At 53.2% G+C, this 25316-nt stretch overlaps 9 protein-coding genes across 9 annotated transcripts; 5 read left to right on the top strand and 4 right to left on the bottom strand.

The window, feature by feature from the left end:
- Positions 1-532: 532 nt before the first annotated feature.
- On the top strand, positions 533-1778 carry J4E92_004099 (uncharacterized protein; the record flags this gene model as incomplete). The annotated part of the gene is made up of 4 exons (XM_051495491.1): positions 533-679; positions 740-848; positions 898-1371; positions 1420-1778. The coding sequence occupies 4 exons, from the start codon at positions 533-535 to the stop codon at positions 1776-1778; spliced, it is 1089 nt and encodes a 362-aa protein (XP_051354510.1).
- Positions 1779-2194: 416 nt separating this feature from the next.
- Positions 2195-3960, top strand: J4E92_004100 (uncharacterized protein; the record flags this gene model as incomplete). The annotated part of the gene is made up of 2 exons (XM_051495492.1): positions 2195-2277; positions 2346-3960. 2 exons carry the CDS (start codon positions 2195-2197, stop codon positions 3958-3960), a joined length of 1698 nt encoding a protein of 565 aa, XP_051354511.1.
- Positions 3961-4291: 331 nt separating this feature from the next.
- On the top strand, positions 4292-5488 carry J4E92_004101 (uncharacterized protein; the record flags this gene model as incomplete). Its single annotated transcript, XM_051495493.1, has 1 exon — positions 4292-5488. One exon carries the CDS (start codon positions 4292-4294, stop codon positions 5486-5488), a length of 1197 nt encoding a protein of 398 aa, XP_051354512.1.
- A 1002-nt stretch (positions 5489-6490) lies between these two features.
- On the top strand, positions 6491-6902 carry J4E92_004102 (uncharacterized protein; the record flags this gene model as incomplete). Its single annotated transcript, XM_051495494.1, has 2 exons — positions 6491-6843; positions 6890-6902. The coding sequence occupies 2 exons, from the start codon at positions 6491-6493 to the stop codon at positions 6900-6902; spliced, it is 366 nt and encodes a 121-aa protein (XP_051354513.1).
- A 229-nt stretch (positions 6903-7131) lies between these two features.
- On the bottom strand, positions 7132-7740 carry J4E92_004103 (uncharacterized protein; the record flags this gene model as incomplete). The annotated part of the gene is made up of 2 exons (XM_051495495.1): positions 7132-7540; positions 7601-7740. The coding sequence occupies 2 exons, from the start codon at positions 7738-7740 to the stop codon at positions 7132-7134; spliced, it is 549 nt and encodes a 182-aa protein (XP_051354514.1).
- A 2006-nt stretch (positions 7741-9746) lies between these two features.
- On the bottom strand, positions 9747-10430 carry J4E92_004104 (uncharacterized protein; the record flags this gene model as incomplete). The annotated part of the gene is made up of 1 exon (XM_051495496.1): positions 9747-10430. The coding sequence occupies one exon, from the start codon at positions 10428-10430 to the stop codon at positions 9747-9749; it is 684 nt and encodes a 227-aa protein (XP_051354515.1).
- Positions 10431-13967: 3537 nt separating this feature from the next.
- On the bottom strand, positions 13968-16094 carry J4E92_004105 (uncharacterized protein; the record flags this gene model as incomplete). Its single annotated transcript, XM_051495497.1, has 3 exons — positions 13968-14199; positions 14280-16008; positions 16061-16094. 3 exons carry the CDS (start codon positions 16092-16094, stop codon positions 13968-13970), a joined length of 1995 nt encoding a protein of 664 aa, XP_051354516.1.
- A 908-nt stretch (positions 16095-17002) lies between these two features.
- On the top strand, positions 17003-19271 carry J4E92_004106 (uncharacterized protein; the record flags this gene model as incomplete). The annotated part of the gene is made up of 2 exons (XM_051495498.1): positions 17003-17445; positions 17807-19271. 2 exons carry the CDS (start codon positions 17003-17005, stop codon positions 19269-19271), a joined length of 1908 nt encoding a protein of 635 aa, XP_051354517.1.
- A 2144-nt stretch (positions 19272-21415) lies between these two features.
- Positions 21416-22102, bottom strand: J4E92_004107 (uncharacterized protein; the record flags this gene model as incomplete). Its single annotated transcript, XM_051495499.1, has 1 exon — positions 21416-22102. The coding sequence occupies one exon, from the start codon at positions 22100-22102 to the stop codon at positions 21416-21418; it is 687 nt and encodes a 228-aa protein (XP_051354518.1).
- Positions 22103-25316: the final 3214 nt, after the last annotated feature.

Here is a 25316-nt window from a genome sequence, read left to right on the forward strand (position 1 = left end):
CAAGGTACGAAGGGTATCAGAGTGCAAGTACAGTGGGAGTGGTGAGAACGAGACATCATGCTGGGAGGCATGAGCTTAATAAATAGTACCTGAATTCTACCACCCGCAGCCAACCGAACCGATACCGTTGACAATGGCCGTCTCTCTAGCCGCGGATCAGGCGAGACCTTGTCAGAGCTGTCTGGCGGCATGCTGTACCGGCTCTCAAACGTACTATGAGCGCGAGGAGCTACAGTGCCGAAGGCTGCGCCAGGTCGCGACGGCTGCCCCGCCTCGCGCTGGGCGGGTTGGCGAATTAAAAGGGAGCCGATGTGGAAGAAGTCTTACCCGGCCTTTTTCCCTCACAATCTAGCGTCATCAGCACTAATGCCCCGCCTTCGGCGCAGACCCCTGAAGTCTAGAGACGCGACGCGATGGCTGAATTATCGCAGAGTGGAGGGGGGATTCGGATTGCATCCCAGAGTGACAGCTTTTGCTGCGAGCTGTTTATTTATACGAAAGACACGTTCCTTGCAAGGAAGCAACCACCAACATGGTCAAGCATCACCTCATGATCGGCACTTGGACGCCGCCAGGTGTGATCATTACAGTCGCATTCGATGATGAAACATTGAAGCTGGGGTTGGTGAAGAAGACGGAAATTCCAGAAGATGAGCCCATAAGCTGGATGGCTTTCGACGTATGCGCGCAATTCCTGGACCTTGATGTGACCGACAATAGCTGATGACCAGGATGACAGCACAAGAGGAAGAACATCTACGGTGCTTCTATGAAGAAATGGAGCTCGCACGAAGTCAAGAGCCCGAGTGAGATCGTGCACACAGGCAGCTTTCCCATGGGCGGACATCGTAAGCGACACACCATGAAGCTCAATGCCATTACTGACAAGTTCAACAGCCAAAGCAAACGATGCCGACACCAAGACCCGTGCGATCTTCCTCCTTCCCGCCCAGAAGCCTCCATATGCCGTGTACTGCAATCCGTTCTACGACTATGCTGGCTACGGCAACATCTTCTCGGTCAACCCGGAAGGCCACATCAAAGAGAACATCCAGAACTTCGAGTACTGCGACAAGACTGCCATCCACGGTATGGTCTTCGACCCCTCAGAGACCTATCTCTACAGCGCGGACATGTGGGCCAATCGGGTTTGGTGCCATAAGAAGATAGACGATGAAGGAAGGCTGGAAACAGTAGGCTTTACTGAGGCGCCCGCGCCGAAAGACCATCCTAGATGGGTAGAGATGCATCCGTCAGGGAACTATCTGTATGCCTTGATGGAGGCAGGTAATCGGTTGTGCGAGTACGTGATTGATCCGCAAACCAAGCTCCCCGTCTACACCCACAAGACGTACCCACTAATTCCACCTGGTAAAGTACCCTTCTACGCATTCTATATTGATAGCTAAGTGTCTCCAGGTATCCCCAATGCAACCACTATGTACCGCTCCGACGTTTGCTTCCTCACCAAATCCTCAAACTACCTCTTCGCGACCTCTCGATCCAACTCCTTCTCCCTCACCGGTTATATCGCCGCGTTCAAGATCGCCCCGTCAGGCGCCATTGAGCGACAAATCTGCCTCAATCCCACGCCGACCTCTGGTGGCCATTCGAATGCAGTATCGCCGTGTCCTTGGTCCGATGAGTGGTTAGCGCTTACGGATGATGAGAAGGGCGGCGTGGAGATCTATAGATGGCAGGACGAGTTTCTAGCAAGAGTTGCGAGGTTGGAGATTGGTGAGAAAGGCTTCGGTATGAATGCTATTTGGTACGACTAGACCGATACATAATACTTGGGCATAGAAGATACGTGGGTAGCATTAAGAGAATTAGCACTACGACACAGGATTTCAGTATGTCAGCATAAACTTTGATGTGGGTGAGTACTGCATGCATTGATGGTCCTCCACGTCCCGAAGCGTAGGGTACACGCGTGGTAGCGGCGGGTCTGTGTTCAGCCTCGGAAGAATGAGGGGCAGCGGTGCCGCCGTCGACCGAACTAACGCCAGCCGGCAGATGCCATCGGGGAAGCTCTTCTTTCCCCAACTTCGTCATGGCCTGCACGAGATAATTGGAGTAGTATAGTCGCAACCTTCGAATCTAATCGTTTTCAATCTTGCATTTCCACCCAGTCATCTCTCATCTACTTGCGACACTTACACTGAAGGTTACAGCTACCCACACAACAGATACAATGGCAGCCAAATCAACACCAGGCATCTTGTACGTGACGATGCAGCCCAAGGAGGGCTTGCCTGAAGCACAGTTTCAGGATTGGTAAGTTGACCCCTCCGCAGTCGCATCCTTGCCACTTCACGATCCCACCTGACACTTTCCCCTCCAAGGTACCAGAACGAACACGGCCCCAATCGTCTGCGCCTCCCCTTTTGTAACAATGGCTTCCGCTATCGCGCCACGGATCTCGAGAGCGCGCCTGGGTCTAAAGATAAGCCAGAATGGATGGCCATCTACGATTTCGACGAACTCGAGTGGCTCACTAGGGAACCGTACACGAAGCTTCGAAGCGCACCGGTGCAATCGCAACGAGAACGCGATACTATGAAGCAGATCTTCGTCGACAGGCGATCGTACGATCTCCTCGGAGAGTGGAAGGGTGGAGACTTCAAGGACCTGCAGAAAGTTGAAAACGAGGGAGAGAAGAACGTCATGATTGCCGTGAGCTTTGCGCTGCATGAGGGCGCAGACAAGGAAGAGGAGCTGAAGAAGTGGTACAATGAGGAGCATGTACCTCTTCTGCAAAAGGTTCCCGGCTGGAGGAGAACAAGGAGATTCGTAACATCATACCTAGATCTGGAGAGCGGACACAAGACCGAGAAAGAGTACCTCGCGCTGCATGAGTACGCGCCGCAGAATGGGCTTGGAGGACCCGAGTTCAAGGATGCTACTACGACGGAGTGGTGCGATAAGATCTACAAGGATGTCGTAAAAGACAGGAAGAGGAGGGTCTACGATCTCTACTACACCTTTGGTGCTGCACAGCGCGACCTCCAAAGTCTGGCGAGCAAAGACACAGTACCAGCAGAGAGTTCAGAGGGCATGGTCAAGACATATCCTGCGCACACCACACCAGAGAAGCGACCAGTAATCGAGAGCTTCGTCACAACAAAAGACGGTGTGCAACTGCCGTACCGCCTCGAAGGCTCCAGTGATCCCAACGCGCCTCTACTCGTCCTCTCAAATAGTATACTCGTCGACTACGGCATCTGGGACGACTTCGTAGCCGAGTTCACAAAAGCCACAAACAACAAGTACCGCGTCCTCCGATACAGCACCCGAGGCCGCAACACGCTTCCCTCGAACTCTACATCACCTGTCACAGTCCACACGCTTACAGACGACGTCATCGCCCTCCTCGACGCCCTCCGCGTCAAGAAAGCCTCCATCGTCGGCGTCTCTCTCGGCGGCGCAACAGCACTCAACGCAGGCCTCTCCTACCCGGACCGCATCTCCGCATTCATAGGCTGCGACACCAACGCCTTCGCGCCCCCCTCTAACGCCAACGCCTGGAACGACCGCGTCGCCGTCGCCGAGAAAGAAGGTCTAACCGCCTCATCCGGCGAACCCATCGTCGGCGAAGAACTCGCAGAAGTGACAGTGCGCCGCTGGTTCGTCAAAGAGTCCTACGACGACGCTGAGCTAGCAAAGAAGATCCAGCGCGTCAAGGACATGGTTAAGACGAATTCGTTGGCTGGATTTAGAGATTCGGTCAAGGCGCTACATCAGTATGATATTAGGGAGAAGATGGCCGGGTACAAGGGGAAAGGTGCGTTCTTGGTGGGTGCGGGGGATGGCGTGTTGCCCAAGACTATGAAAGAGAATATGGCGGATAAGTTGGGGAGTGGGGTTGAGCTTAAGGTTGTGGATGGGGCGGGTCATTTGCCCATGGTGGAGAGGCCGGCGGAGGTTGCGCAGTTTGTTGCGAAGTTTTTGGAGGATTAGAGATGTGCATTTCGATAAGTAGAGGACCGAGACAAGTACTCATCTATCTCTATCTCAAGTTAGCTGGGGGCTTTTGCTTATTGGGATCCTCACCTGGGCAACGCCGACTAACCGTGAACAGATTAGCTCAGTAGAACCACCGAGAAATGAAACTTATATCCTCGCCTTCCGAGGTCGCGGACCCGCCATCTCCGCATCCTCTTTCCACAACCGCGTTCTTCCTTTAAGACACTTTCATTCAAATCCAAATCAGTAACAAACTTGTTCTGTCATTGGCCCCAGCCATTAGCCGACAAGACCTATTGCAGGTACTGAGGCTTTGGAAGCTACAATGTCGAATCGCGTCCGAAATGGCCGTATCGGCAAACGAAAGTCTCCCGAAAAGAAGCACAACCCGAATCTTACTCAACTATACTTCTTCAAACCCACTGCGGACAACCGGCGTTTACGCCCTTTCAACAAGACGCCTTACAAGCTTGACTTCTCCGTTCATCAGGGCCTCACCCTCGACGAGGTGGCCTGCAGGAGAGTGGGTGGCCCTGAATTTATCATCTGGGATATCCTTGGCGGAACTTTCGATTTGGCCAGTCGTCCTGACCTTGTTATCGCCCTACGCTCGCTTCCTCATATCTGGTACATAGATGAGAACTTCATGAATATCGATAGAGGGCTCGCCAGACGAGGCTTTAAAAAGGAGATCATTCCCGGATCGCACTATAAGATCTCCTGGCGTAGCGATCCCAGTCAGGTGAAATTGTCGGCTGACAAGACACCATTCGACCACTTTATAGAGATGAAATCGCCTCACGATGTAGAGGACTGGACAATGAGGCAAGAGGAGGTTAGTTTCAATGCGGAGCCCCTCGCTACTCTGCTACCTCGGGCAGCGAATACGGAACAGGGAAGGGCCTGGGATGTATATCCGATACGTCTGTCTTTTTATGGAGTGCCAGTTCGACTTGAACGCCTGTTCATTGATGATCCAGAGAAGAAAGCCACCTATCTCACTATTTCACCCGCCGGTATCACTACAAGCCCAAGCGGTCATCCTCTGAGACGACAACGATGCTTCCTTTATGTCACTATGAAGCTCGATGAGGAGGGAAAAGAGGAGGGCTGGGCAGAAAAGATGCTGGGCCTACCATTCCACTTCTCCGGGGCTTTATACAGCACCGACACCGTCGACTTGGTGGAGACTCGTTTTGAGAAAGTTGACGACGAGGCTGTCATCAAGAAAGGCCTCCGCTTCGAGTTAAGGGGCACTGTTGACAGCATCGACGAAGCCAAAATAACCGTCAAGCCAGATTGGTTGGATCGCCGAGCTTTGGAAAATGAAGACAACCGGGAAACTATGCACGTGATCTTGCAGAAGGATGTTGAAGTACCAGTGGTTGGGGAGAAGTATCTGATTAAAGGCATCATTCCGCCACCTGTTCACGATCAGTGGGGGGGTAGATTCGATTTGGAGGATGGCAAGCTACCGGATGGAGTCTGGAAGGCATTTGCTTTTGATCGCATCATCGAGTAAACTGTTGTCATTATGCTCGGTGCACAATTTTAGAGAGATAGCTGTGCTCGCCTTTGTCAATGCCATCGTCGCAACTGTTTAGTAGTGGAGTTGCGGACGACATCGAGTCTTTGTTCCACGTTTCGCATCCATGAAGCCTCTGTCCATCCATGAGCCGACCGGCACCGCTTTCATATGATCAACTCTTACTCATACGAGACAAAGACGATCCCTGTGTGAGACTGTTTGGCCGATGACTCTACAAAGCTAAGACCTTGTCCATGCCGCCTTCCTATACAAGCACCGCTCTTTCGCAAACATCCTACTTCTAAAAAATCAAAGTGTTCTTCTCAAACGCAGCTGGAAATGTCAGACCGGATCCAGCACGGCCGCATCGAGAAGTCTCCGGGCAAATCACGTCAGTATGACCAGTCGTTTCTAAAGAAAGTATTTTCACGACACAATCAAGGGTATACTTTCCACCCCACGGACGAGAACAGGCGTACATTTCCCGAAAACAAGGATCGATATTTTTTCGACTTTGGCAGCTGGCGTGGCTCCTCGATTAAAGACCTCGCCCATGACTGGGATGGAGAGAGCTTTCTGGCTAACTTTGTGCTTGGCGAGAAGTTCGATTTGGAAGGTCGACCCTCCCTCATCACCGCTCTCCGTTCGTTGGATGCTAATTATTACTGCGATGATTGGAAGGTTGGAACGAAGGTACTAGAACGAGGATTTACGCGGACTTTGAGAAAGGGATCTCACTTCTACTTTAGCAGTCTCGCAGAAGATTCCAGAGTACTGCTGTCTTGTGATGAGACGAAGTATGATCAGTTCATCCATGTAACGTACCCCCCGCCTGAGCATTGGACAAGAGAAAAGACTCCTTCATTTGAGGGCGGCGTAAAGATGCCTGATGTGACTCTAGACACGGCCACATTGGAGGAAACATTGTTCAGTAATCTCAATGAGGCCGAGCGAGAAGAGTTGGCACGATTCCCGGTACACCTCTCTTTCCACGGCATGCCCATCAGGCTAGAGCGGCTATTTCTCGACAAGCCAGACATGAAAGCGACATACCTGACTATAGCACCGTTCGGCTTCAAGAGCAGCTCGAGTAAAACACATCCCCATTATCTCACAATGCGTCTCAACGAAGAAGGCCAAGATGAGGATTGGGCCGAGAAGCTCCTCGGACTGCCCCATCACTTCTTCGGTGCCTACGTCAACGGCGAAACGGAGGATCTTACGTGCGCCCATATCAAGCCTATACAAGCAAGCGAAATTGAGGCTGGATTTCGCTTCGAAGTCCATGGTAACGTCGTGACATCTGAAAGGGGTCGTATTGAGCTAGATAAGGGTATTCCGTTTTATCGGTATGCATCTAAAAGATGTGCACCTAGAAGATATGCATCACCCAAGATTCGTGCCCTGATATACTTGCAAGAAGAATTGGATCTTCCAGGTGGACCAAATCACATTCGTGGGATAATTACGCGGTGGGATAACCGGGGATTTAGTTGTAGGGAAGATCGTCTCGAGCATGCGGTATGGAGACGCTGTGCTTCCGAACTGGAGAAAACAAAATGAGATCGAACTCTTGTAGCGCACTGAGATATCATCATTACCGTATCAATATCAATACTTACCTTCCAAACTACCCTCTACCCTCTATCCTCCCTGCCATCCAACCAGCTCGTGCAATTCACACACCTCTTCGCCTTCTCACTAATATACTTCCTACAAAACCGACATTTAACCTGCTTCTTGACGATGTTATCCCCACTCCCCCTCGAATACGCCAGTGCCACGACCCAAAGCGCCAACGCAACGACCAGGAACCTGACAATCTTGTCCAAGAACTCGCCGTAAGCTAGCACCACAGCGCCGTCATCGACAGCCTGCTTAGGGGTGTTGTAGCCGTTGGAGATGGTGGTGTTGTAGTTGGGTCCGGATTGCAGGATGGCGAACTTGGCGTCGAGGTTGCGGGAGAGGAAGGGGAGGAGCGAGATTATGGGGAGGATGATGGAGGAGACGAGGGAGTTTGCGACGGCGGTGAAGGCGGCTGCGAGGCTGGGTTGTGAGTTAGTATGGCTTATGTGGATTTTGTCTTGTTAGATGGAAGTGACATACATCAGTCCAACGGCTACTTCGAGCACGTTGTCGCGTAGGGCGAAGTTGCTGAAGCTGTCCCAGGCACTGGCGGTTCGCCTTCGGATCCCCTGTTCTGCATCGCGGAGGGTTTGCTGAGTGTTTTCATCTAAGCGCGGCATGGTGGTACTATAGGGTGTTGAGATGGTAGGGTAGGGTGTCACGATGTGTAAGGATGTGGTGCATGGGTGGTGGAAGCTGGAGTCGCGTCTCAGGTGACGACGTCATGCCGGCCGACGCGTAGTGCGCGTAACCTTGGAAGGTTCGCACTAGGCACGCGCATCAGGCTTGTACGAGCACGCCCACGGTCACATTGGCATCTTTGAAGCATACAATTGCCATCGGATATGTTCAGCAGCGTTGACTGTAATGAACATCCCCCTTTCGTTGGTAGTTGTGGCGATGTGATCATCTCCACTCCAACGCCTCCCGAAACCCAGTTTACTCCACGCGTAAGCTTCCCCAGGCTGTGGTCCACTTAGCGAGACGCCAGATAGATCGGCTTTCCTTATTATCATTGCCCTGCGTCGCAGACAGCCAGGCGGCTGCAGCGCTGCGCACGACATATCCAGATCCTCCGACATGACGACGTCTTGCACATCATGCCATGCAGTGGCATGCACACGGCGAAGACCACATCCTTCACGATCTCGATCGCGAACAGGCGTCGCACACCCAACCTCACATTTATCTTATCCAGCCACCAATCCGCGCCGTGGGTCTCCGAATGCCGACCCCACAGAGTCGGCCCTTCTACACAGGAAGCCACTCTGCTCCCGAAGACAGGCCACATGCCCAACCCACACCCCACCCCACCGTCGTAACGAGGAAACCACCAAAAAAGATTTAGACCCCGCCTGTCGCAATCACAATCACGCCAGGCAGCCTCATGATTCAGTACCATCGTCAACTATGCCGACCCCGGATCAAAGCACTCCGCCGCCTATCTCGCGCCGCGTGACCCTTTGCGGCACGCCATAGTAAGATCGCCGTCCTATCTGTAAGGGTCAAAAGGGCACATCGTCCAAAACGCAGGGTCTTGCCATCCGAAGCGGATGGAAAAGCGTGGACATGACAAGTGGTCACGATAGATCAGGTCATGTTGTACCAACTTTGGGAAAGGTAAGCTGTGTACATGTGTAGATCTCTTCGCGTAAAGCACACCAAAAAAAGATGCGCGGTGCAAAATACCCTTTTCCTGCGATAATGTCGGCACGCTGCGCTTCGTGAATGGAGGAAGTGAGGGGTAAAGAATCCGAAAATGTGGTTGGTGAAGCAGCTGGATATATGCCGGTAGATGTTTCTTGGGCACACTTGCTCATGCAACATGCGCAGTGCACGAGGCTGCATGCAAGATACAGAACAAAGCGGTATGGCTAGTCCTTGTTGGAGTAATGGCAGACGAAAATCACGACTTGGTCTGCTGCAGGCAATCGTGAGGCTGAACGGAAGACGAGGAAGAAAAAAAATCGAGTTGGCTGGTACGATAAGATTATCTTCGCCTCTGTAGCGGTGGTGCCGGGAGACCCGATTATTCCTGCTGTGACAGTCGCCGCGGAGGTTTTTCGGATGGTTTAGGGTTGGAGCGGTAAGCGCGCGAAAGAGGGATGTTCGCTGCTGGCGTGTGGAGGGGTAATTTGGGCGCTGTTGGTGGTTTTTCGCTATCGTGGGTTATGCGGCGTGAGGTCACGGTACTGCACGCTTGTCTCTTAGTCTGCAGTAGTCGCGTTTTCGGGTGGGGGATGGTTGCGTGTGCTCGACTCAGTATATCGCCGACGGAGGCTGTCAATGGAAGGGGTTGGCCCGTTGCGTTTGATGAGGTCGTCATAGCAATATCGCCGAGCCAAGTGCGAAGGAGGGGATGAAGCTTGAAGATATTATGAAGTGGAATTTGTTTGTTGTTCGATCGCTATCATGCTGCCGCGGCACGCAATGCAGTACAGTATGTGTAAATGCTCAGTAAAACACCGCCCAATGCGTGTAACCATAAAAATGCAAGCCCGTGGTATACCAAAAACGCCTTCCAATGCTGTGTGTAAAGTCAAAAAGCCACCAACGCCGCGCAATGCTGTGTATCCAACCCCTACCCCATGATGCACCTTTTTCTCTATCCCGCCGTACTACCGTGCTACAAGATCGACTCTCCCGTTACCGAGTCGACTCGTGCTCTTGATTTTGATCGGGTCGATGACCTCCGGCGTTCTGCGCCGTCCTTGGGCTTCCTCGTCTTTGCGCGACGTAGCGCAGGAACATCCTCCTCTTCAGATTCGTCTACAGTGAACAGGTCCGGGCTGGGTTCTCTCCATGAGTGGCGATGACCCGATAGTGTGCGCGAGTACCGGCGACGGTTTTGCTGTTTGCGGGTCGCGAGATCCTGTGCGCGGCCTCGTGATGGTTCAGTGATTCTGATCCGTGGAGGGCTGAGCTGAGACACAACTTGTGGCGTGTCGTTCAGTCGATCGTCATCGAGCCCCATGAAAGACTCCTCCTCGTCCTCTTCGTAGATGGTAGGCGCGTGGTACTGAGTGTGGAGCTGGCTGTGGTTGTGCTTGACATATCGGGTCCACTTGTTGGCGAGGTTGGACTTGAACTTGGAAGACTTGGTGGTGCGCGGTCCTTCCTGGACGTCGATGCCTGCGCTCAGGGACAGCTCGTACGGGTCGTCAGCCTCGGTGATGGGTGGTGAGATGAAGTGCGAGAAGGGGTCTTCGTCGATGTCCGGAAGATCGTTTTCATTAGTGTCGTCGTTGCCGTTCTCGACCCATGGTGGGAAGGAGTAGGCGCGAGGGGTGCTTCGTAGATAGGAAGGCATTATTAAGAGGAAGTCCTTGAATTTCCGAAGGAGCGATGAACGTCGAACAGGCAGTGACGGCTTAGCGCTTGATTCAACCTTGACAAAGGCGATGTGACCGAGAATGGTGTTCGTTCCCCCGGCTCCTGGCCGGTCCTTCCTGAAACAGCAGCTCGAGAACGCTCGGTGAAGAGAGTTCACAAGTGGTGCTGGTAGGAGATTTTGGTAGTAGGTTCGCCAGTGGTGAGCGGCGCACGCAAGCTATATATGCGTGACTTTTGGGTAGGCGTCTGGAAGAGTCACGAGTGGGCGGCGTGGGAGAGGCGATGAATATGAGACAATGCGAGTGCTGCCTGGGAAGTGTTTGCCTGGGAGAGGGCAATGCAAGAAGCGACAGTTAGTAGGAACCGTGGTTTATCCTCCGCGAGATATCTGGGTACGGGATGCATATTCTGGAGGATTCCTTGGGTACTTATGTTGACAGGCGAGCGAAGCAGCCGGAAGAGGAGCCCTGCATGTGCAGTGCATGCGCATTAGCGTGCGGTGTGGATGAGAAGCTTAGTGCAGCGTGAGCAGAATAGGTAAGGATCCCAGGGCGCAAAGGAATGGGTGACAGGCAGAGTGATGGCGGGCGGGCCACATGAGATGGTTGGCGGCACACCATCTCGGTGTAGGATGACCTGCAGGCTGCACGCGCGCATTGGCCACTAGGTGTTGCGGACTCGACGGCCGTTAATGCAGGACTGACGATCCATGGAGTGCCGCTAGATATCAAACTATGGCCAGAGACTGAACAGCGCGATCGTGCAAATTGCAGCGAGCCGTCACGACGACTGGCGACACTAGGCGTCGAGGGTGGAGCCAAAGGCCCGAAGACACTACGCAGTCACGATACAGCGCTAGCGGCGGGGCAGATCACACCAGCATACCATCACAACCTCGACGTTCCCACTCAGCCTCATTTCAGGCTTGCCTCTTTTGGTCCATCATACACCCTCTTCTGCTCACACGCCGCTCGCTCGCGTCGCTGAGAGGCCACGACGGAACTGCTTAGAGTCCCGCTACATCCGCCCTGCCACGCTCGTCGTGGGCATGACGAGGCTGCTTGCGTGAACCTTTGTTCTGTGCCTGCAGCCGACGCTCGACTACACCGAACCCGGTGGCGTTCCTCCAGAAATGTTTCATGGAATGGTCATGGATAGGGTTTCAGCTCCGTGGATGATTCAGCTGATGCGGCTCCAATACACCACACTGATAAACTACATTAACTTTGGATCACCGTGACAATTGCCACTATTGAAGCCTGGCACCGTGGTCTGCCTACACGGAGCATTACCCGTATCATTCGACAGCCTGGGATAACGCGGCAGCACCTCCCGGCTCCACTATCCAGTTCTCCATTATTTTGAGATTTCTACTGTTTTCCCAGATTCCTCCTTACAACCGCGATACGGCCCGATTTTGCTTGGGCTCTACAAAAGATGGAATGACGTAGTTTCGCATACACACGACCCTCCTGTTGGGCTTTGTAATGTTACAGTCACCGTTTTCTGACGTTGCGGTCAACGTCGACGATAGTCGCACACTGTAGACGTGGGTAACGCGGTTCCCGGGCGCCAATTTGGGCGTGCGCCTCAATATCTGACTAAGAACTCTATCTCGCCCACCGCAGTGTCACCTGAACCCTGATGCCGCCTGACGAGTCGGAGTCGCCTGAATTCTTGAATTTCAATGCGTCCCGCTCGCTAATGCTAGCAGACGAAGTCTTGGGAGCTCACGTTCAGCTCTCGAGACGAACTTTTGTGCGCCTCATGGCTGTTCATGTTCCAAATGATGTTCGGCGTGCACGAGTCTGTCGCGGCTGAGTATCCAAGAACGCTACCTTGTTGGGTGACTAGGACCCAGATGTGACAATCTCGGCTCCTCTTTCCAGATGCTACTACAAGTCGCTTACGCCATTAATGAACTGCATTCGACACGGGATTGGACGCTTCTACAGTTTCTCTCCTAATGCGAACCAAACAACGTCTACGAATAGAAGCTCATCGTTTTCCTTCGAAGCGTGTAGTCTTCCCTGGCATGTCGGCTTCTAGGCGTCGTTATTCGCAGCGCTTCCTCCCTTGACTGCATCACGTCTTACCAGATCTGGTGGACTACAACACAGCATGCCCTAGTAGCGCTCTCTACACAATTTGCTTTTTTCCATTCAAATCATTGGGTCCTTAGTCTACACAAATCGACCGATGCAGTGGCACGCGTACCGTGATCTACCACTCACCGCTGGGACGACCCCAGCAAGACTAGATTTCTTCACAACCGGTCTACATCCTCGCAGAGTCCGTCCCTCAACGTCCTTCACGATGCATCTCCAAAGCCATTCACCGCCCTACACCGCCCTTTCCGCCATGCCTTCCGCGATACGATCTACGAGGCGCGAGCGCCCGGGAGCTAAAGTCGCTCGCTAGCCTACAAATCCCCAGCAGGGATTCCCCAAACCGTCAGACCTGCATTTGTACCAAGGAAGAAACACCATACCTGTGGGTCTGCAACAACTCGGACGCTTTTGTTCCAGGTTTCTTGAAACAAACATCGGACCAGCATCGGTCCACCTCGGACTTTTTATGACGCGCGCCTACAGTTACGGGCTCGCGTTTCGGCGAGGCGACGAAAAGTTCGAACGAGATGATCATTGGCCGCCTGCCTCGTTTCGATTCCGTCTCCGTTCGTACATACGAGGCGCTCACCGCTGGTGTTCCTGCACCAAAGCCCGACACACCGTGCCGATAGCGACTCACATAGTGTTGGATGCCGGCATTTGTACCAGCGCTGACAGATTTCCAGTCGCCTTGACTGGATGCCGACGCCGGTGCCAGGGATCCTGTCTGTGGGGTGCATGGTTGAGATGAGCCCCGCCGTCTCTTCGAATTCTGCAACACCACGGACTCTGATCCGACTAATCGCCCCTCTCGATCCGAAATCTAGTTGAGATGCGCGCGCGTACTGCCTGCCCCTATCCTCGCGCCCAATGCATGTACTTGGTACAACGAGGCTCTCACCGACTACGTCACTTCCTTTACCGTCTATGTTTGGGTATACTCTTCTCCGCGGGTCAATGCGATAGTAAGCGCTTCTGAGAAAGACTTCATCAAAATTACCCCGCTCCTCCCACACGGAAAAAAATTATGGTGGACGCGTGTTCCGCGTGACACCATCGACATGGTGCGGGAATGCCGAGCCTGCAAGTAGTCAATCAGGTGCAATGGCAGAACAAACGTGAGGGCTGCAACAACCAGAGGAGAGAAGGAAAAAGAAAAGAAGAATAAGCTTCGTCCTAAACGCTTCGTCGTAACATCTCGGAGTCAGCACTTGCGTATCCCCATGCCCATTACCCCAGCTACGTCACCTGGCACACGCGTTGCACTCACGATCGTCGCGTTAAAACTCTTGTCTCTTTCTTCTTTGCTCTTCGTACCCAATCACAAAAGCGCACGCAGACCCCCTCGTTCAAGAAACGCCGTCCCAAACGCCGCGATCAATGGGTATAGTACATGACAGATGCTAAGATCCGATGCCAATCTCATATCCAAGCATCACCTCTGTTGATGCTCCCTCCCAGCCCCGATTTCCGCCCGTTGAGATCATGAAGTTGCACGTTGGGTCGAGGTATAGCTGCGATATGACGCCGGTGCGGTGTCCGGGGACAATGAAGAAGGGTGTAGCGGCCGCGCCGGCTTTCGGTCCCGCGTCGTTGTGGGCGAGGTCGTAGAGACGGAGGATGTCGTATGATGCGCTGGTACATGTTAGTGCTTGTCTCACGTCACGTCACGGCACGTATCTATGTGTGCGCGTGTGAGGGGGAGGTGAGTTTACCAAATGAGATGTCGCCCATTGGGCATAGCCCGAACTGCGCTCACTGCACCACTGACGCTGGGGAACCGGAATGTGCGTCGCGGCTCTCGTAGACTCTTGTGCAGACTGTACTCGTCCACTGTTCCGTTTCGCCGGCCAGCGTAGATGAAGTTGCCGTCTGGTGACCAGCATGCGTTCATGCACCACGGTGGTGTGTTTCGCGGGGGTGTGATGCGTGCGACTGGGTTCGGTTGCCGGCGGTCCCAGATACGCAATGTGCCGTCCATTGACGCGTCCATAAAGGTCGTTTCAGATGAAGCAGGCTGCTCGGTCTGGTTTGCGGAAGTAGTCGTGGACTGTTCTAGATCCTCTCCATGGGGCAGGCCATTGGCAGTGCCATTAAGCTGCGCATCTGTAGTTCCATTCGCTGCTGGTTGGTTCTCAGCATCTACTGGGGGTTCCTTCGCTTGATCCGCAGCTGGCTCCTCGGGTGCTTGTACAGGACCGCCCATGTCCATCATGTCCATGTCCGCATTGGCGTCGTCGTCCGCTTGTTGTATGCCGTTCGCGATGGCTCTGGAGAACTCGTCCTCGTCGTCGTCACCACCGAACGAAGGAAGAGTGGCCGAGAGGTTGTTTTCCTGGCCGTCGCCGAACAAAGAGTCCTGGTCCTTGTCTCCAAACAGCGAGTCGTCTGGAGATCCCTGGGCATCCTCAGCACCTTCGTCTTTGGGTATCACGGGCTTTATATCGGCGCCGTTCGCGAGGGCGCCGTTGGTTCGAGGTCGAGCGGAGTTGTTGGAGGAGAAAGTGCCGTTCGATGTAGGAAGGGTTTCGGTATCCTGAGGTATAGGTAATGTAGACATGGGACGTTGCTCGATTGCGGATATCTGTCCTCCGCTCGTCTCGAACTTCCTCTTAACGCTTCCAGTGTTCAAGTCCCAGTCATTGATAGTCTTGTCCCAACTACCACTCAATACCGACGTCTCGTCCTGCGACAATGTCAAGACCGAGACGGCTGAGGTATGGTTCTTGAGAGTGTGTATCCGCGTTCCTTCCTGATGGCGCACCGACTGCAGGTTTATGCCTCCCGAGTCCAGACCCGACAACAGCCATAGGGCTTGGTGGTGTACTGCGAGCGAGTACACAGGGGACAAGCTCTCGGCTGCGGCACTGTCCTCATTCTCCCAGTATGAGAGAAGCACGCCCGCCTTGGTGACCGAGTCAACGAAAGGGTGTCGCTGGGCCACAGTTAGGGCAAGCTTGCCGTTGGCTGTGTCCACCCAATTGAACTTTCGTATATAGCCGTCTGCGCCTCCACTGAAGACCCATCGCATGTCCGGTGTGGCGGTGATGGCATTGATTGAGGTGCTATGCGGTGCGGCGATGGTGGGTATGATGTCGTATATAGGCGCATTCAAGGCCTCCTGTCGCACGCTCGGGTGGAAGGGCAGGTTTCCGAGCACGCCCGAAGCCGCCGCTCGAGGGCTGGGTGATGTGAGGGTGACAGATGGATTTCCCTCTGCTTGTCCAGCTGTACCGCCATTGGATATGCTGTTGCGCGGTCGCTGCGAAGGGCTGTCGGGCTCGTCCTGGTCCTGATCTTGGTCCTGGTCTTCATCGTCGTTGTCGTTGTCTCCGTCTGCATCGTCGTCGTCATTATCGCCGTCGTCTGCATCGTCGCCCTCTTCCTCCTCGTCTACATCCATGGCATCGTTCTCCTCCTGCTCATCTTCCTCCTCGGCGGAGCCTGTTGCGCGCGGTCAGCTGGCAGCTCCTCCGAGCGTCGTGGGGATATTTACTGGCGCCATTCTCGTAGTCGTCCTCCTCATTCATACTGTCTCCATGAGCATGGGCTAATTAGCACGTGCTCAGCGGATGCACTGCTACGTCGCGTCGAGTGGATGCGCCGATGTTCGCGTTGGGGAACATGGATGAGGCTCGGCCTCGCGTCATTCTCCCGAACGGCGCCATTCCTGCTCGGGACTAGTGAGTCCTGGTCCAAATGACCTCCAAATCCCCGGCCAGCATCTGTGCAACGTACAACACCGACCCATTTCTATTGGCTGATACTGTACACGTTTGTCCCCTTCTTTGGATGCTGACGGTTCGGCATAGCCGGGGGTGAGATGTTGTAGTCGCCACACGCAGCAGCAGTGCCTACGATAAACGTTATCACACCAACACGTCCGTCCTCGTTCAAGGCGACCGTTTCCGAGATTTTACAATCCAGGACCCTCGCAAAGTCTTCGCGAGATACACAGAACGTACGAAAACAGACCTGTAAACTTCAACAGTTGTCTACTTCATTTTCCTTTAATGTCTTATCCAGCCTGGTTGAGAGACTTCATCATCCTTACTATGGCCTCCGGTCCTGTCTCCTGGAATGCTTATGCCTAGAACGAGTATTGCTCTTGGCGTAAGAGTCCGCAGTCACCAGGCTGGCATCGGTGTTCAGCCTTGTTACCCCTACCTAAGTCTTTGCCTCCTCAATGATTTGGCCCCCGCACCTGTCGCGCTGGCTTACTCTGCGATATCTCGATAGGTTTCCCAAATAATCTTTTGTCATCTGATGGCTACCGGTCTTGTCCTCACCCTTCTTAAGCATGGCAGATCCCCGCGCCCCGCTGTTGTTCTGATATCCCGTTCTTCTGGCCTCTCTTCTATGCGAACCCTCTTTCTTGCAGCCTCTTGTTCTTCGATCGCTTCGATTTACTACTCATCATTCTGACATCCTGCGGAGTATGATGGAGGATACTGCGCTCTTGATCGATCAGCGATCGTCAGTCTCCACCAAAGAGAGTGATGTTCACGAGCGCGATCTGGGACCTACGAATCCCATCGAAGGAGCCAAAATCGCTCTGAAGCGTGACTTTCCATGGCTTGAGTTCATGTATCACACTGCAGTACTCGCCATAGTTGGTATCCTTCTGTGGATACACATCATCGGACTCTTTTGGAGGGATTTCAAGATCAAGAACCAGAAACGGCAGAACATGGAACTCCAGGCATTTCAGGTCGCGTCCAAGGCTCACGAGTTGCTGATGCTCGCATCACTATCCATGATTGTCTTTCACTACATGCGAAGACTGCTGGTCGGGCGAAACGGTATTCCCTTCGGACTCGTCAATGCACTTCATGTCACAGGCTCGCCCAGCATGCTGTTCAAGTGGTCATTCTGGGCGGGGTGGAGGCGTCACCTCCCATTCGGAGGCTTGTTGTTTCTCACCTGTATCTTTTCGCTGACTTTAGGACCGTCATCTGCGATCACGGTGATTCCTTCGCTTGAGTGGTACGAGATGAAGAACGCTTTTCCAGCCGACGGCTCAACCGTCCTCTACAACGCAACTGCAGCCAAAATCTGGCCAACTGTCTTCAATAACTCAATGGACACAAATCAAACTGCTCGTTGCCTCCAAGATCCATTCAAGTCACCATTAAACCTACACTGCCCGTCGGCAGGGTTCATCGATATCTATAAATGGGTATTTATCTCCAGTTTTTCGGACATAACATGTATTCAATGCTGAAACTATTCAGTTTATCAGTTTCACGAAGACTGGATCGCGCGATGACTTGCTCTTCACAGACCTACGTGCGAGCAGCGTTCAACGGAAGGTCTCCATCAAGACTGGTAATGGCCCAAAGGGCGGCTGGGCCTACACCACCGTCATCACTGAGCTGAGCTCGAGAACACTCGGTACATTTTATAACTATGCAAGACACAACAATGCTGGCGGTACTAGAGACATGGCATATCCCCGATTGCGCATCATAGCGGACACTCCAATTCACCAGCCCATCGTCTATGTGAAGTGTAGCCTCTCTTTGTGGACCCAAGTTCCGGATCGACTACGTGTTCCATTTCCGAACATCGATAGGTCACAGGCATGGGGGCAGGAGGCATTGCATCCTGAAGCTGAGACAAAATACGCCAAGCCTAACGATACCATCTTTGATCGGCTACCGAGTAAGATCGCGAGATTCAAATGGTACAAAAGCAACAATGGGAATTTGTCATCATCGCTACTTGCGTTGGCAATCATCCCTGTCTCGGCCAAAAACTCAACAAAAGACAGATACCCATCCACTGCCACTGTGGCATGCTCAACTGATGCAAGGTGGGTCTCTAGCGATGCATATTACCAGCCCAAGAACTCGACCACTGTCTCGAGCAACGTTTCTGATGCACTCTCCGAGACCGAATGGAAACCCGAAAAAGCACTCCTCACCAAGTTGGGCATATCAGAAAACCCGCTCGACTTGAGGCTCGACTGGGCGCATTTTCTGAACCGACAGCAAAGCGAGTGGTTAGCCGACAACTCTTCCTCCACTGTCAGTGGCATGGCCCGGTTCCTCAATACTGCCATCATCCGCCCTAATCAAGAAGACAACCGAATTACGGCGTTCTATGCGCCTAATATGACGACCCCAGACACGGGCGGCGCATTCGAAGAGGCAATAGCGATGCTGGTGGGAACGGTGCTTGTGGACGGCATAGCGCGAAGCATGTCTAGATTATCCTCTTTCGTCAAAACTAACGCCACCGCTGACGTGGTAACAAGACTTGAAACCTTCCTTCCTTCGGGCGAGAGACTCTTCAAGTGGAATCCAGACAGCTACGTTCCCGGTTTCTACTCAGTTCGCATCACACTCGATTCCTACGGATACGGATACGGACTCCAGAACACAGCCGTCTGGGCAGCCATGATTGTCCTGCTACTCTTTGCGCTGATGTTGATTGTGCATGTAGCATTTGTAGGCTATTCTGTCGCTAGGGGACGGTACTACGGTGGCGAGTGCTGGGAGGACGTAGCGGAGCTTATCGCATTGGCAATGAATTCGGCGCCGAGCGAGAAGTTGTACGGCACGAGTGCGGGTGTGGAGCGCGCCGATACATGGAGGAGTATGATCAAGATCCAGGAAACAGGCGACCAACATCTGGAATTGTGTGTCGTGGATGGACATCAGGAGGATGGAGAGACGGTCAAGATCGGGAAGAAGTACTTGTAACCAGAGTGTTTGCTCGTATTTAGGTCGACACGACAACATAGCTGAGGCCTAGATGCACTAGCCATTGACAGTGGTATATTCTGGGTTTGTTTAAATTGATGTATCGTCGCGAAGTAGTCTGGAGACCAAGAGTATGCAGCCACAGTCAGAGACGGATACGAAATAGCAATTGAATGGTTTGGGCGGAGTTTCTTCCGAGTACTCCGACGTGAGGTTTTCATAAGTAGGAAATTCTTGTTTACGTTGAGAATATGAGCGCCAGTGGATATAGCTCCAGCCTTTTATCGGCAAGATGAGGAGATCGAGCGTCTGGGCCTGCCGGTATGGATGGAGATCGTAGAGTCCCACTTCCAATATGATGGTACAGCACCGGGATAGCCGATATGTTTATCCTGACGGCTCGCTGCGATAGTTATTTTTGACACCAACAAAAGACGCATTGTCTGAGTAAGGAAAAGGTGGCGACCGTCGGAATCCACAGCAAGTTCTTGCGGAGTTGCTTGACTCAAGTAGTAGGCGTGTCAACGCATGGGGCCGCTTCCCCGAACTTGCGGGTTCAGGCCGCCAGCGAGGCTGACCGGCCAGCGGCCCCCATGGCCATGAGGCAGCCTGGCGACCTGTCTTTGGGTTTGAAATTTGCGGCTGAGTTCAGTGCGACAGAGCTTGTACCAGTTGGTGTTTCTAAACATTGAGGAGAGAAGAAAAGCGATGTTGATGAGATGTCGGTAAAGGACTGCAGAGCCGCAGAGCCGCAGAGCCGCGCAGGATGCGGGCACCCGCAGACACCCCGCTTAAACTGCCTAAGGCCTCTGCAAAATCATCCAGCGCGTAACTCATCGTTTGGAAACACATGGTGCACGGTGATATGGACTATGGGAGCACTTGTAAGTTCGACCGGTGAGAGCGTCGTGTTCGTGGTTCTACCTAGGAGGCAAATGATGACATGCCGCCTCGCCACTCCACGCTTATTGTGCCGCAACATAGGCATACGCCTCATGCTCCTGACATTTCAGCAACCCCAACTCCTTCAACCACTCAAAAAGGATCGCGATGCCGGTTCTCAAGCTTGTGCCACGTTCCACGTCTGTTGCACTGCCCTACGCGCCGAGGCATGGTTGGTCCAGAGCGGCGTGATTGGATTCCCGACCCATAATCCTGTAGCCGCCGAAGGCACCTCTTGCATGGTTTCATAGCCAGGCTGGTGCGGCGATCATGCAGTCTTCACGACTGCGCCGCAATATTTGCTCCGACCATGTACTGCATATGCCCGAAACTTGTACTCTGGGACAGAGTACTAACTCCCACATCCTCTCACGTTCTGCGTGTGTGCGAAACGTCAAGTGACTCCCTCAACCATGGCGACACCCACACCATCCCCCACATCGAAACATTTCAACCTAACGACCACTCAAGAGGAGAATGCAATCGAAACGGACCTGGCCCTTCCTGGCATCAAGCGCGGTATTGCCATTGGAGTAGCGTGTTCTGTATCGATCGTCGTTATCGCCATTCTTGCTTTCTTTGCGATCAGACGAAGGAACCGTGTGCTGGCTCGGAGAGCACAGCTCCAGACCACAAAGAGAGAGTCGATAGACGCCGAAGCAGGACCACAGGAGAAAGCTTGGTATTCTACACCCGCGTCATCACCACCGCTGCCAACACCACCACCGCTGCTTGTTGAAGCCGATGCTCGGATTATCTACGAATTGGATGCAGGCCAGATACCAGAACTGCACGGCGATACTGCTGCGCAAGAAGTAGAGGGAAATGGCAACATTCACGCCACGTCAGAAGCGGAAGAACTGTACGTTCGGAAGCTTGAGCAATGGAGGACTTGGAGCATGGCACTGGAGCCGGATACAAGGACTCGTACCACCGAACCCGTACGTGCTCCCGTACCGCTACTCATGGTTTCACCACCTGAGGCTTCTCCTGGTGGAGTCTCGCCGTTGCAGCGCTTGTCGAGGGACTACACCCCGCAGGACGGCTCGCCAGTATCACCGCCTCCAAATGTCCATTTTCCATCGGGTCATCGCGAGTACACCAACCATTGAGAGAGAGAAATTTCCAAAATTGGCTTCCCCGTTAGGAAAGCGCGAAAAAATGTATTTTGTTTCGTAACGACATGAGATGCTAGCGGACCGTCAACACGACGCTTTCTTATCCTCGATACTCTTCGAATCGACGTGGTACTGGTCGTCTTCGTCATCGATTGGCGAGTCCGGGAAGAGCCGCTCCCCAGTGCCTTTCTTTTCGTCGTTTGGAAGGACTTCGGAACCTGGTAATTCTGCAGCAAAGAGTCGACGGTCACCAACGGCCTCCACGGGAACAACAGGACTGGCGAGTTCAGAAGCGCTCTTCTCGCTATTACACCCAGCCTCCATCTCCGCTGGCCCGAGGGCTCCACATTCGCTCCCCTTTGTCGCATTCTCCAAGTCGTACGAACTTTGTGACAGGGTGCTCTTCCGGCGTATTCCAGCTCGCCTTCGACGCACGCAAAACCAGCCGCCTAGTAGAAGTAGTATGACAGCAACGGCGACTGCTGCGCCGATACCAGCGCTCGCGCCAACGCCCAGACCGCCATTTCCGGATTCTAGAACTGCGGGCGCTGAAGCAGAGGCTTGCGTCGAGGTTGAAGAAGGAAGAGAGGTTTGTGAAGATTGTGATGCATCGGCCGGTGATGGTCTCCCAGGAGGACCCGGTGTTGGCGGCGTTGGAGTTGGAGCAGGTGCAGTTGAGCTCACGTCGTCATCGTCATCATCGTCCCTGTCCTTGCGGTCTTTCTCTGTCTCAGTCGGGAGCGGCACAGTCGGATCTGTGGATGTCGACATGGCGGATATCACGATGGTAAATGTATAGTAAGAAGACTGCCAGAGCGCACTGCGACAGTTGTACAATAATGTGAGCTTCTAGTGACCAATTTTGAGATTATCTCCAAAATAATTTGCACTTGCTACACCCCACTTACATATGAACATCAATGTCCCAGGACAATGGGCATCGACGACGACACCTCATCCATGTTTTCGCGTTCAAGCATCGGCAGAGTCGCGGCACCCATCGCTCATTCGCAGACGGTCCTAATAGCGCGTCGATTCCGCCGGCTCAGCCTCGTCTCCTCACGAAAACTTCGGTCAATTGTCATCTTGGCCTTACCTGCTACAGGCCTGACTTTTCCGTGCCTTGATGTTGGGTCTCGATAGGCCAATGACTTTGATGCTCCCATGTAAGATGGGAGACGCGTCCATCGGGGCTCCGCTGTGCTGTCGAGTTCGCCAAGCTGCGGAGGCCATCGCCGCGTAGTCATCAACTACCGATCCATTCGACCAAAGTTTGGAATTGTCTTGCCCTTAGAATGAATATCATTTCTGCGTGGCGACTTTTGTGTAGTGGTGTGCTTCGGGCTGCGCACAGTAGGTATGTATGTATGCAGGAGCTCCTGAGAACTAAGGAAAATTCACGGGCCAGCCGCTACATCATGCAGGGCTAATGACATTGACCCAGGAACTGGAATTGTCGATGCTGGGCCTAAGTCGAAAGTTTTGCCATTCATGGACAAGCCGCTGCACAACACGTGGGGTCTCAGGCATCGCTAGGTATGATCACGCCGATTAGGTTCACGATATTGGGTTCATGGAAATGCGCGCAAATTGCCATGAGATGTATGACACCTATCTCTTTAGAGGAAAAACAGCGACCTGACGGCGAGGAGATGGTTCGAGTCAGTGCTGCGAAGCGTGTGCGATCCACATGTCGGCGCCATCGGAAGCGAGTCCGTCCCGTCCGCGGTGTCCCCTCCAGCCTCCCCGCCCCATCGCGTTGCACGCCGTTCAACGTGCCTCGACGCCGTCGCTCGCTCTATGCAAATGCTCCTCCTCTCAACCGATCATACAAACCGAATGCTGCCCAAGCAAGAAAATCAGCGAAATCTTTGACGCCGCGCGTCTGACTGGACTCTGGACCGGGCTACAGACTGCAGCTCTCGCAATCGCTTTGCGGGACGCATCTACTGTGAGATTTTACGGTACACCCAAAGTTTTGAGTACATTAGCACGTGGTCTATGTACAGGGACAGATGCCTCGGGATGCTGCTGATTCGCTATTGCTGTCTGAGTAAGCAGGGGCCATGGAAAGTATCACTACCACCGTAGTGCCCGCGGAACAAAGCCGGTCGAGAACTCCTAGGGGGAAGAAACTAGATCGACATGAATTATACTTTCAGCCATCCCCAAGGCAGTCATCATTACCGCATAGGATATTGTGCCATCTCGAGAGCACGGTGGACTAAGATCGATCTTTGGCGGTGCGCCCATACACTTGCATCAGCTTCTTCCGCGGGATGAATGCCACAGGGTCTCTTCCGTGGCCTACAGGCATGCTATCAATCTGATAGACTCTGGTGCGGCTCCTCTGGATGGTCGATCAGCTAGATTGGTGCCTGCGCCTGCCCTTGCAGGTGATGGGGACGAAGAGGCCGTCAGCTAGCGCAGAGCGGCACACCCGCACTTCTTCAATAGCGCGACATTTGAATGGGGAATCCCTTCGATAATCGTCTGAGTAATTGCATGTTGAAGAGGTGATCTGGCGACACAGAACCATACAATGGCAGAGGTTGGCAGAGAACCATGATACGTCGACGGCGCGCCTGGAACCAAACACCAGAGATCCAAAGGTCTGGAAGGAATGTTGTTTTTCGTTCCGGATTGCATGTTCTGGCATTAAGAGCTAGCTTCGCACGTCAGTTAGGGTTACCGGTCTGATGGAAGAGTCTAATACTACCGCCCAAAGTCCTGACGAAAGACGCCACACAACGGCTGACCGAGAGATAATAAGGGGATCCACCGGGTCTATTGCGCATTCATCGTGCATATCCCACAGGCCACTCGCCCCCGTAAGACTACGCCGGTTGCGGCCCGACCTCTACGTGGATTCATATGCCTTCGGGCTCCTCTACACAGATTGTTGCGGATCTTACCTTCATTTCACATTGAAACCACTGAGACCTTGCATTATGGCAAGCCAGAACTCCAACCCCAACGCAGACCCTGTCTTCTTCGGTGGCATAGAAGTCGACATCACCCAATTCGATTTCAGCGACCATACTTCGAAGGTCAACAGTCTTACGATAACATGCGCAGTCTTCATCGCTCTGGTGGTGTTGACTGTCGGTCTCCGCCTCTTCGCAAGAGCGAAATACGTCGGCCATATCTTCATAGACGATTGTACGGGCCAACCTATTCCCTCACAAAGGTCCCAGCTGATATATGACAGTCCTTATCATTTGCGCGGCCATCTTCACTGTTGCTCTGGCTGCAGTGTGTATCGCTGGTAAGCAGCAAGTATTTCGAGTGTGGAATCCAGCTAACGATATGTTAGCGACCCAATATGGCCTCGGGCGACACATTTGGCTCCTACCCATGTTGACACTCTTCGACACTTTGAAGGACTGTATATTGGTAGGTGCCAAGCTTTCATTGGGTGTCGTATTATGGATATGGCGATCGTCATGAATGTTGAAAATGGGCTTATTGAGCTGTCACAACTAACGCGCTATAGTATCTCTTCATCTGCCAAATCCTATACGCCTTTGCTATTGCGTTGACGAAGATCGCCATCATATCGTCGTACCTGCGTTTCATCCACGACAAGACCTTCCGCATCTGGATGTACGCGATATCTGTGTGCATCGTCGGTCTATGGATTTCGGGTAAGACAAGCCACAGTTACCGACACGTGACATGTGCTGAAGTACTGTTAGGAATCTTCGTCACCATCTTCCAATGCCGTCCGGTCCAAGGAGCGTGGGACTTCACCCTCGAACCAGTGTGCGTCGACTACGTCACCTATCTATACGCCAGCTCCGCCGTTAATGTCGCGACGGATCTCCTCCTTTGCGCGTTACCTATACCTCATATTTGGAGGCTGAACATGCCAAAAAGGCAACGAATCGTTCTCTGTGTGCTACTGGCAGGAGGTGCAAGGTATGTGTAGACGGCAGGTCATCGAACTTCGCTGACGTTTGATAGCGCAAGCATATTGGGCATT

The sequence above is a fragment of the Alternaria infectoria genome, assembly GCF_024043175.1.
Source record: "Alternaria infectoria strain BMP 0036 chromosome Unknown scaffold_5, whole genome shotgun sequence".
Taxonomy (NCBI): domain Eukaryota; kingdom Fungi; phylum Ascomycota; class Dothideomycetes; order Pleosporales; family Pleosporaceae; genus Alternaria; species Alternaria infectoria.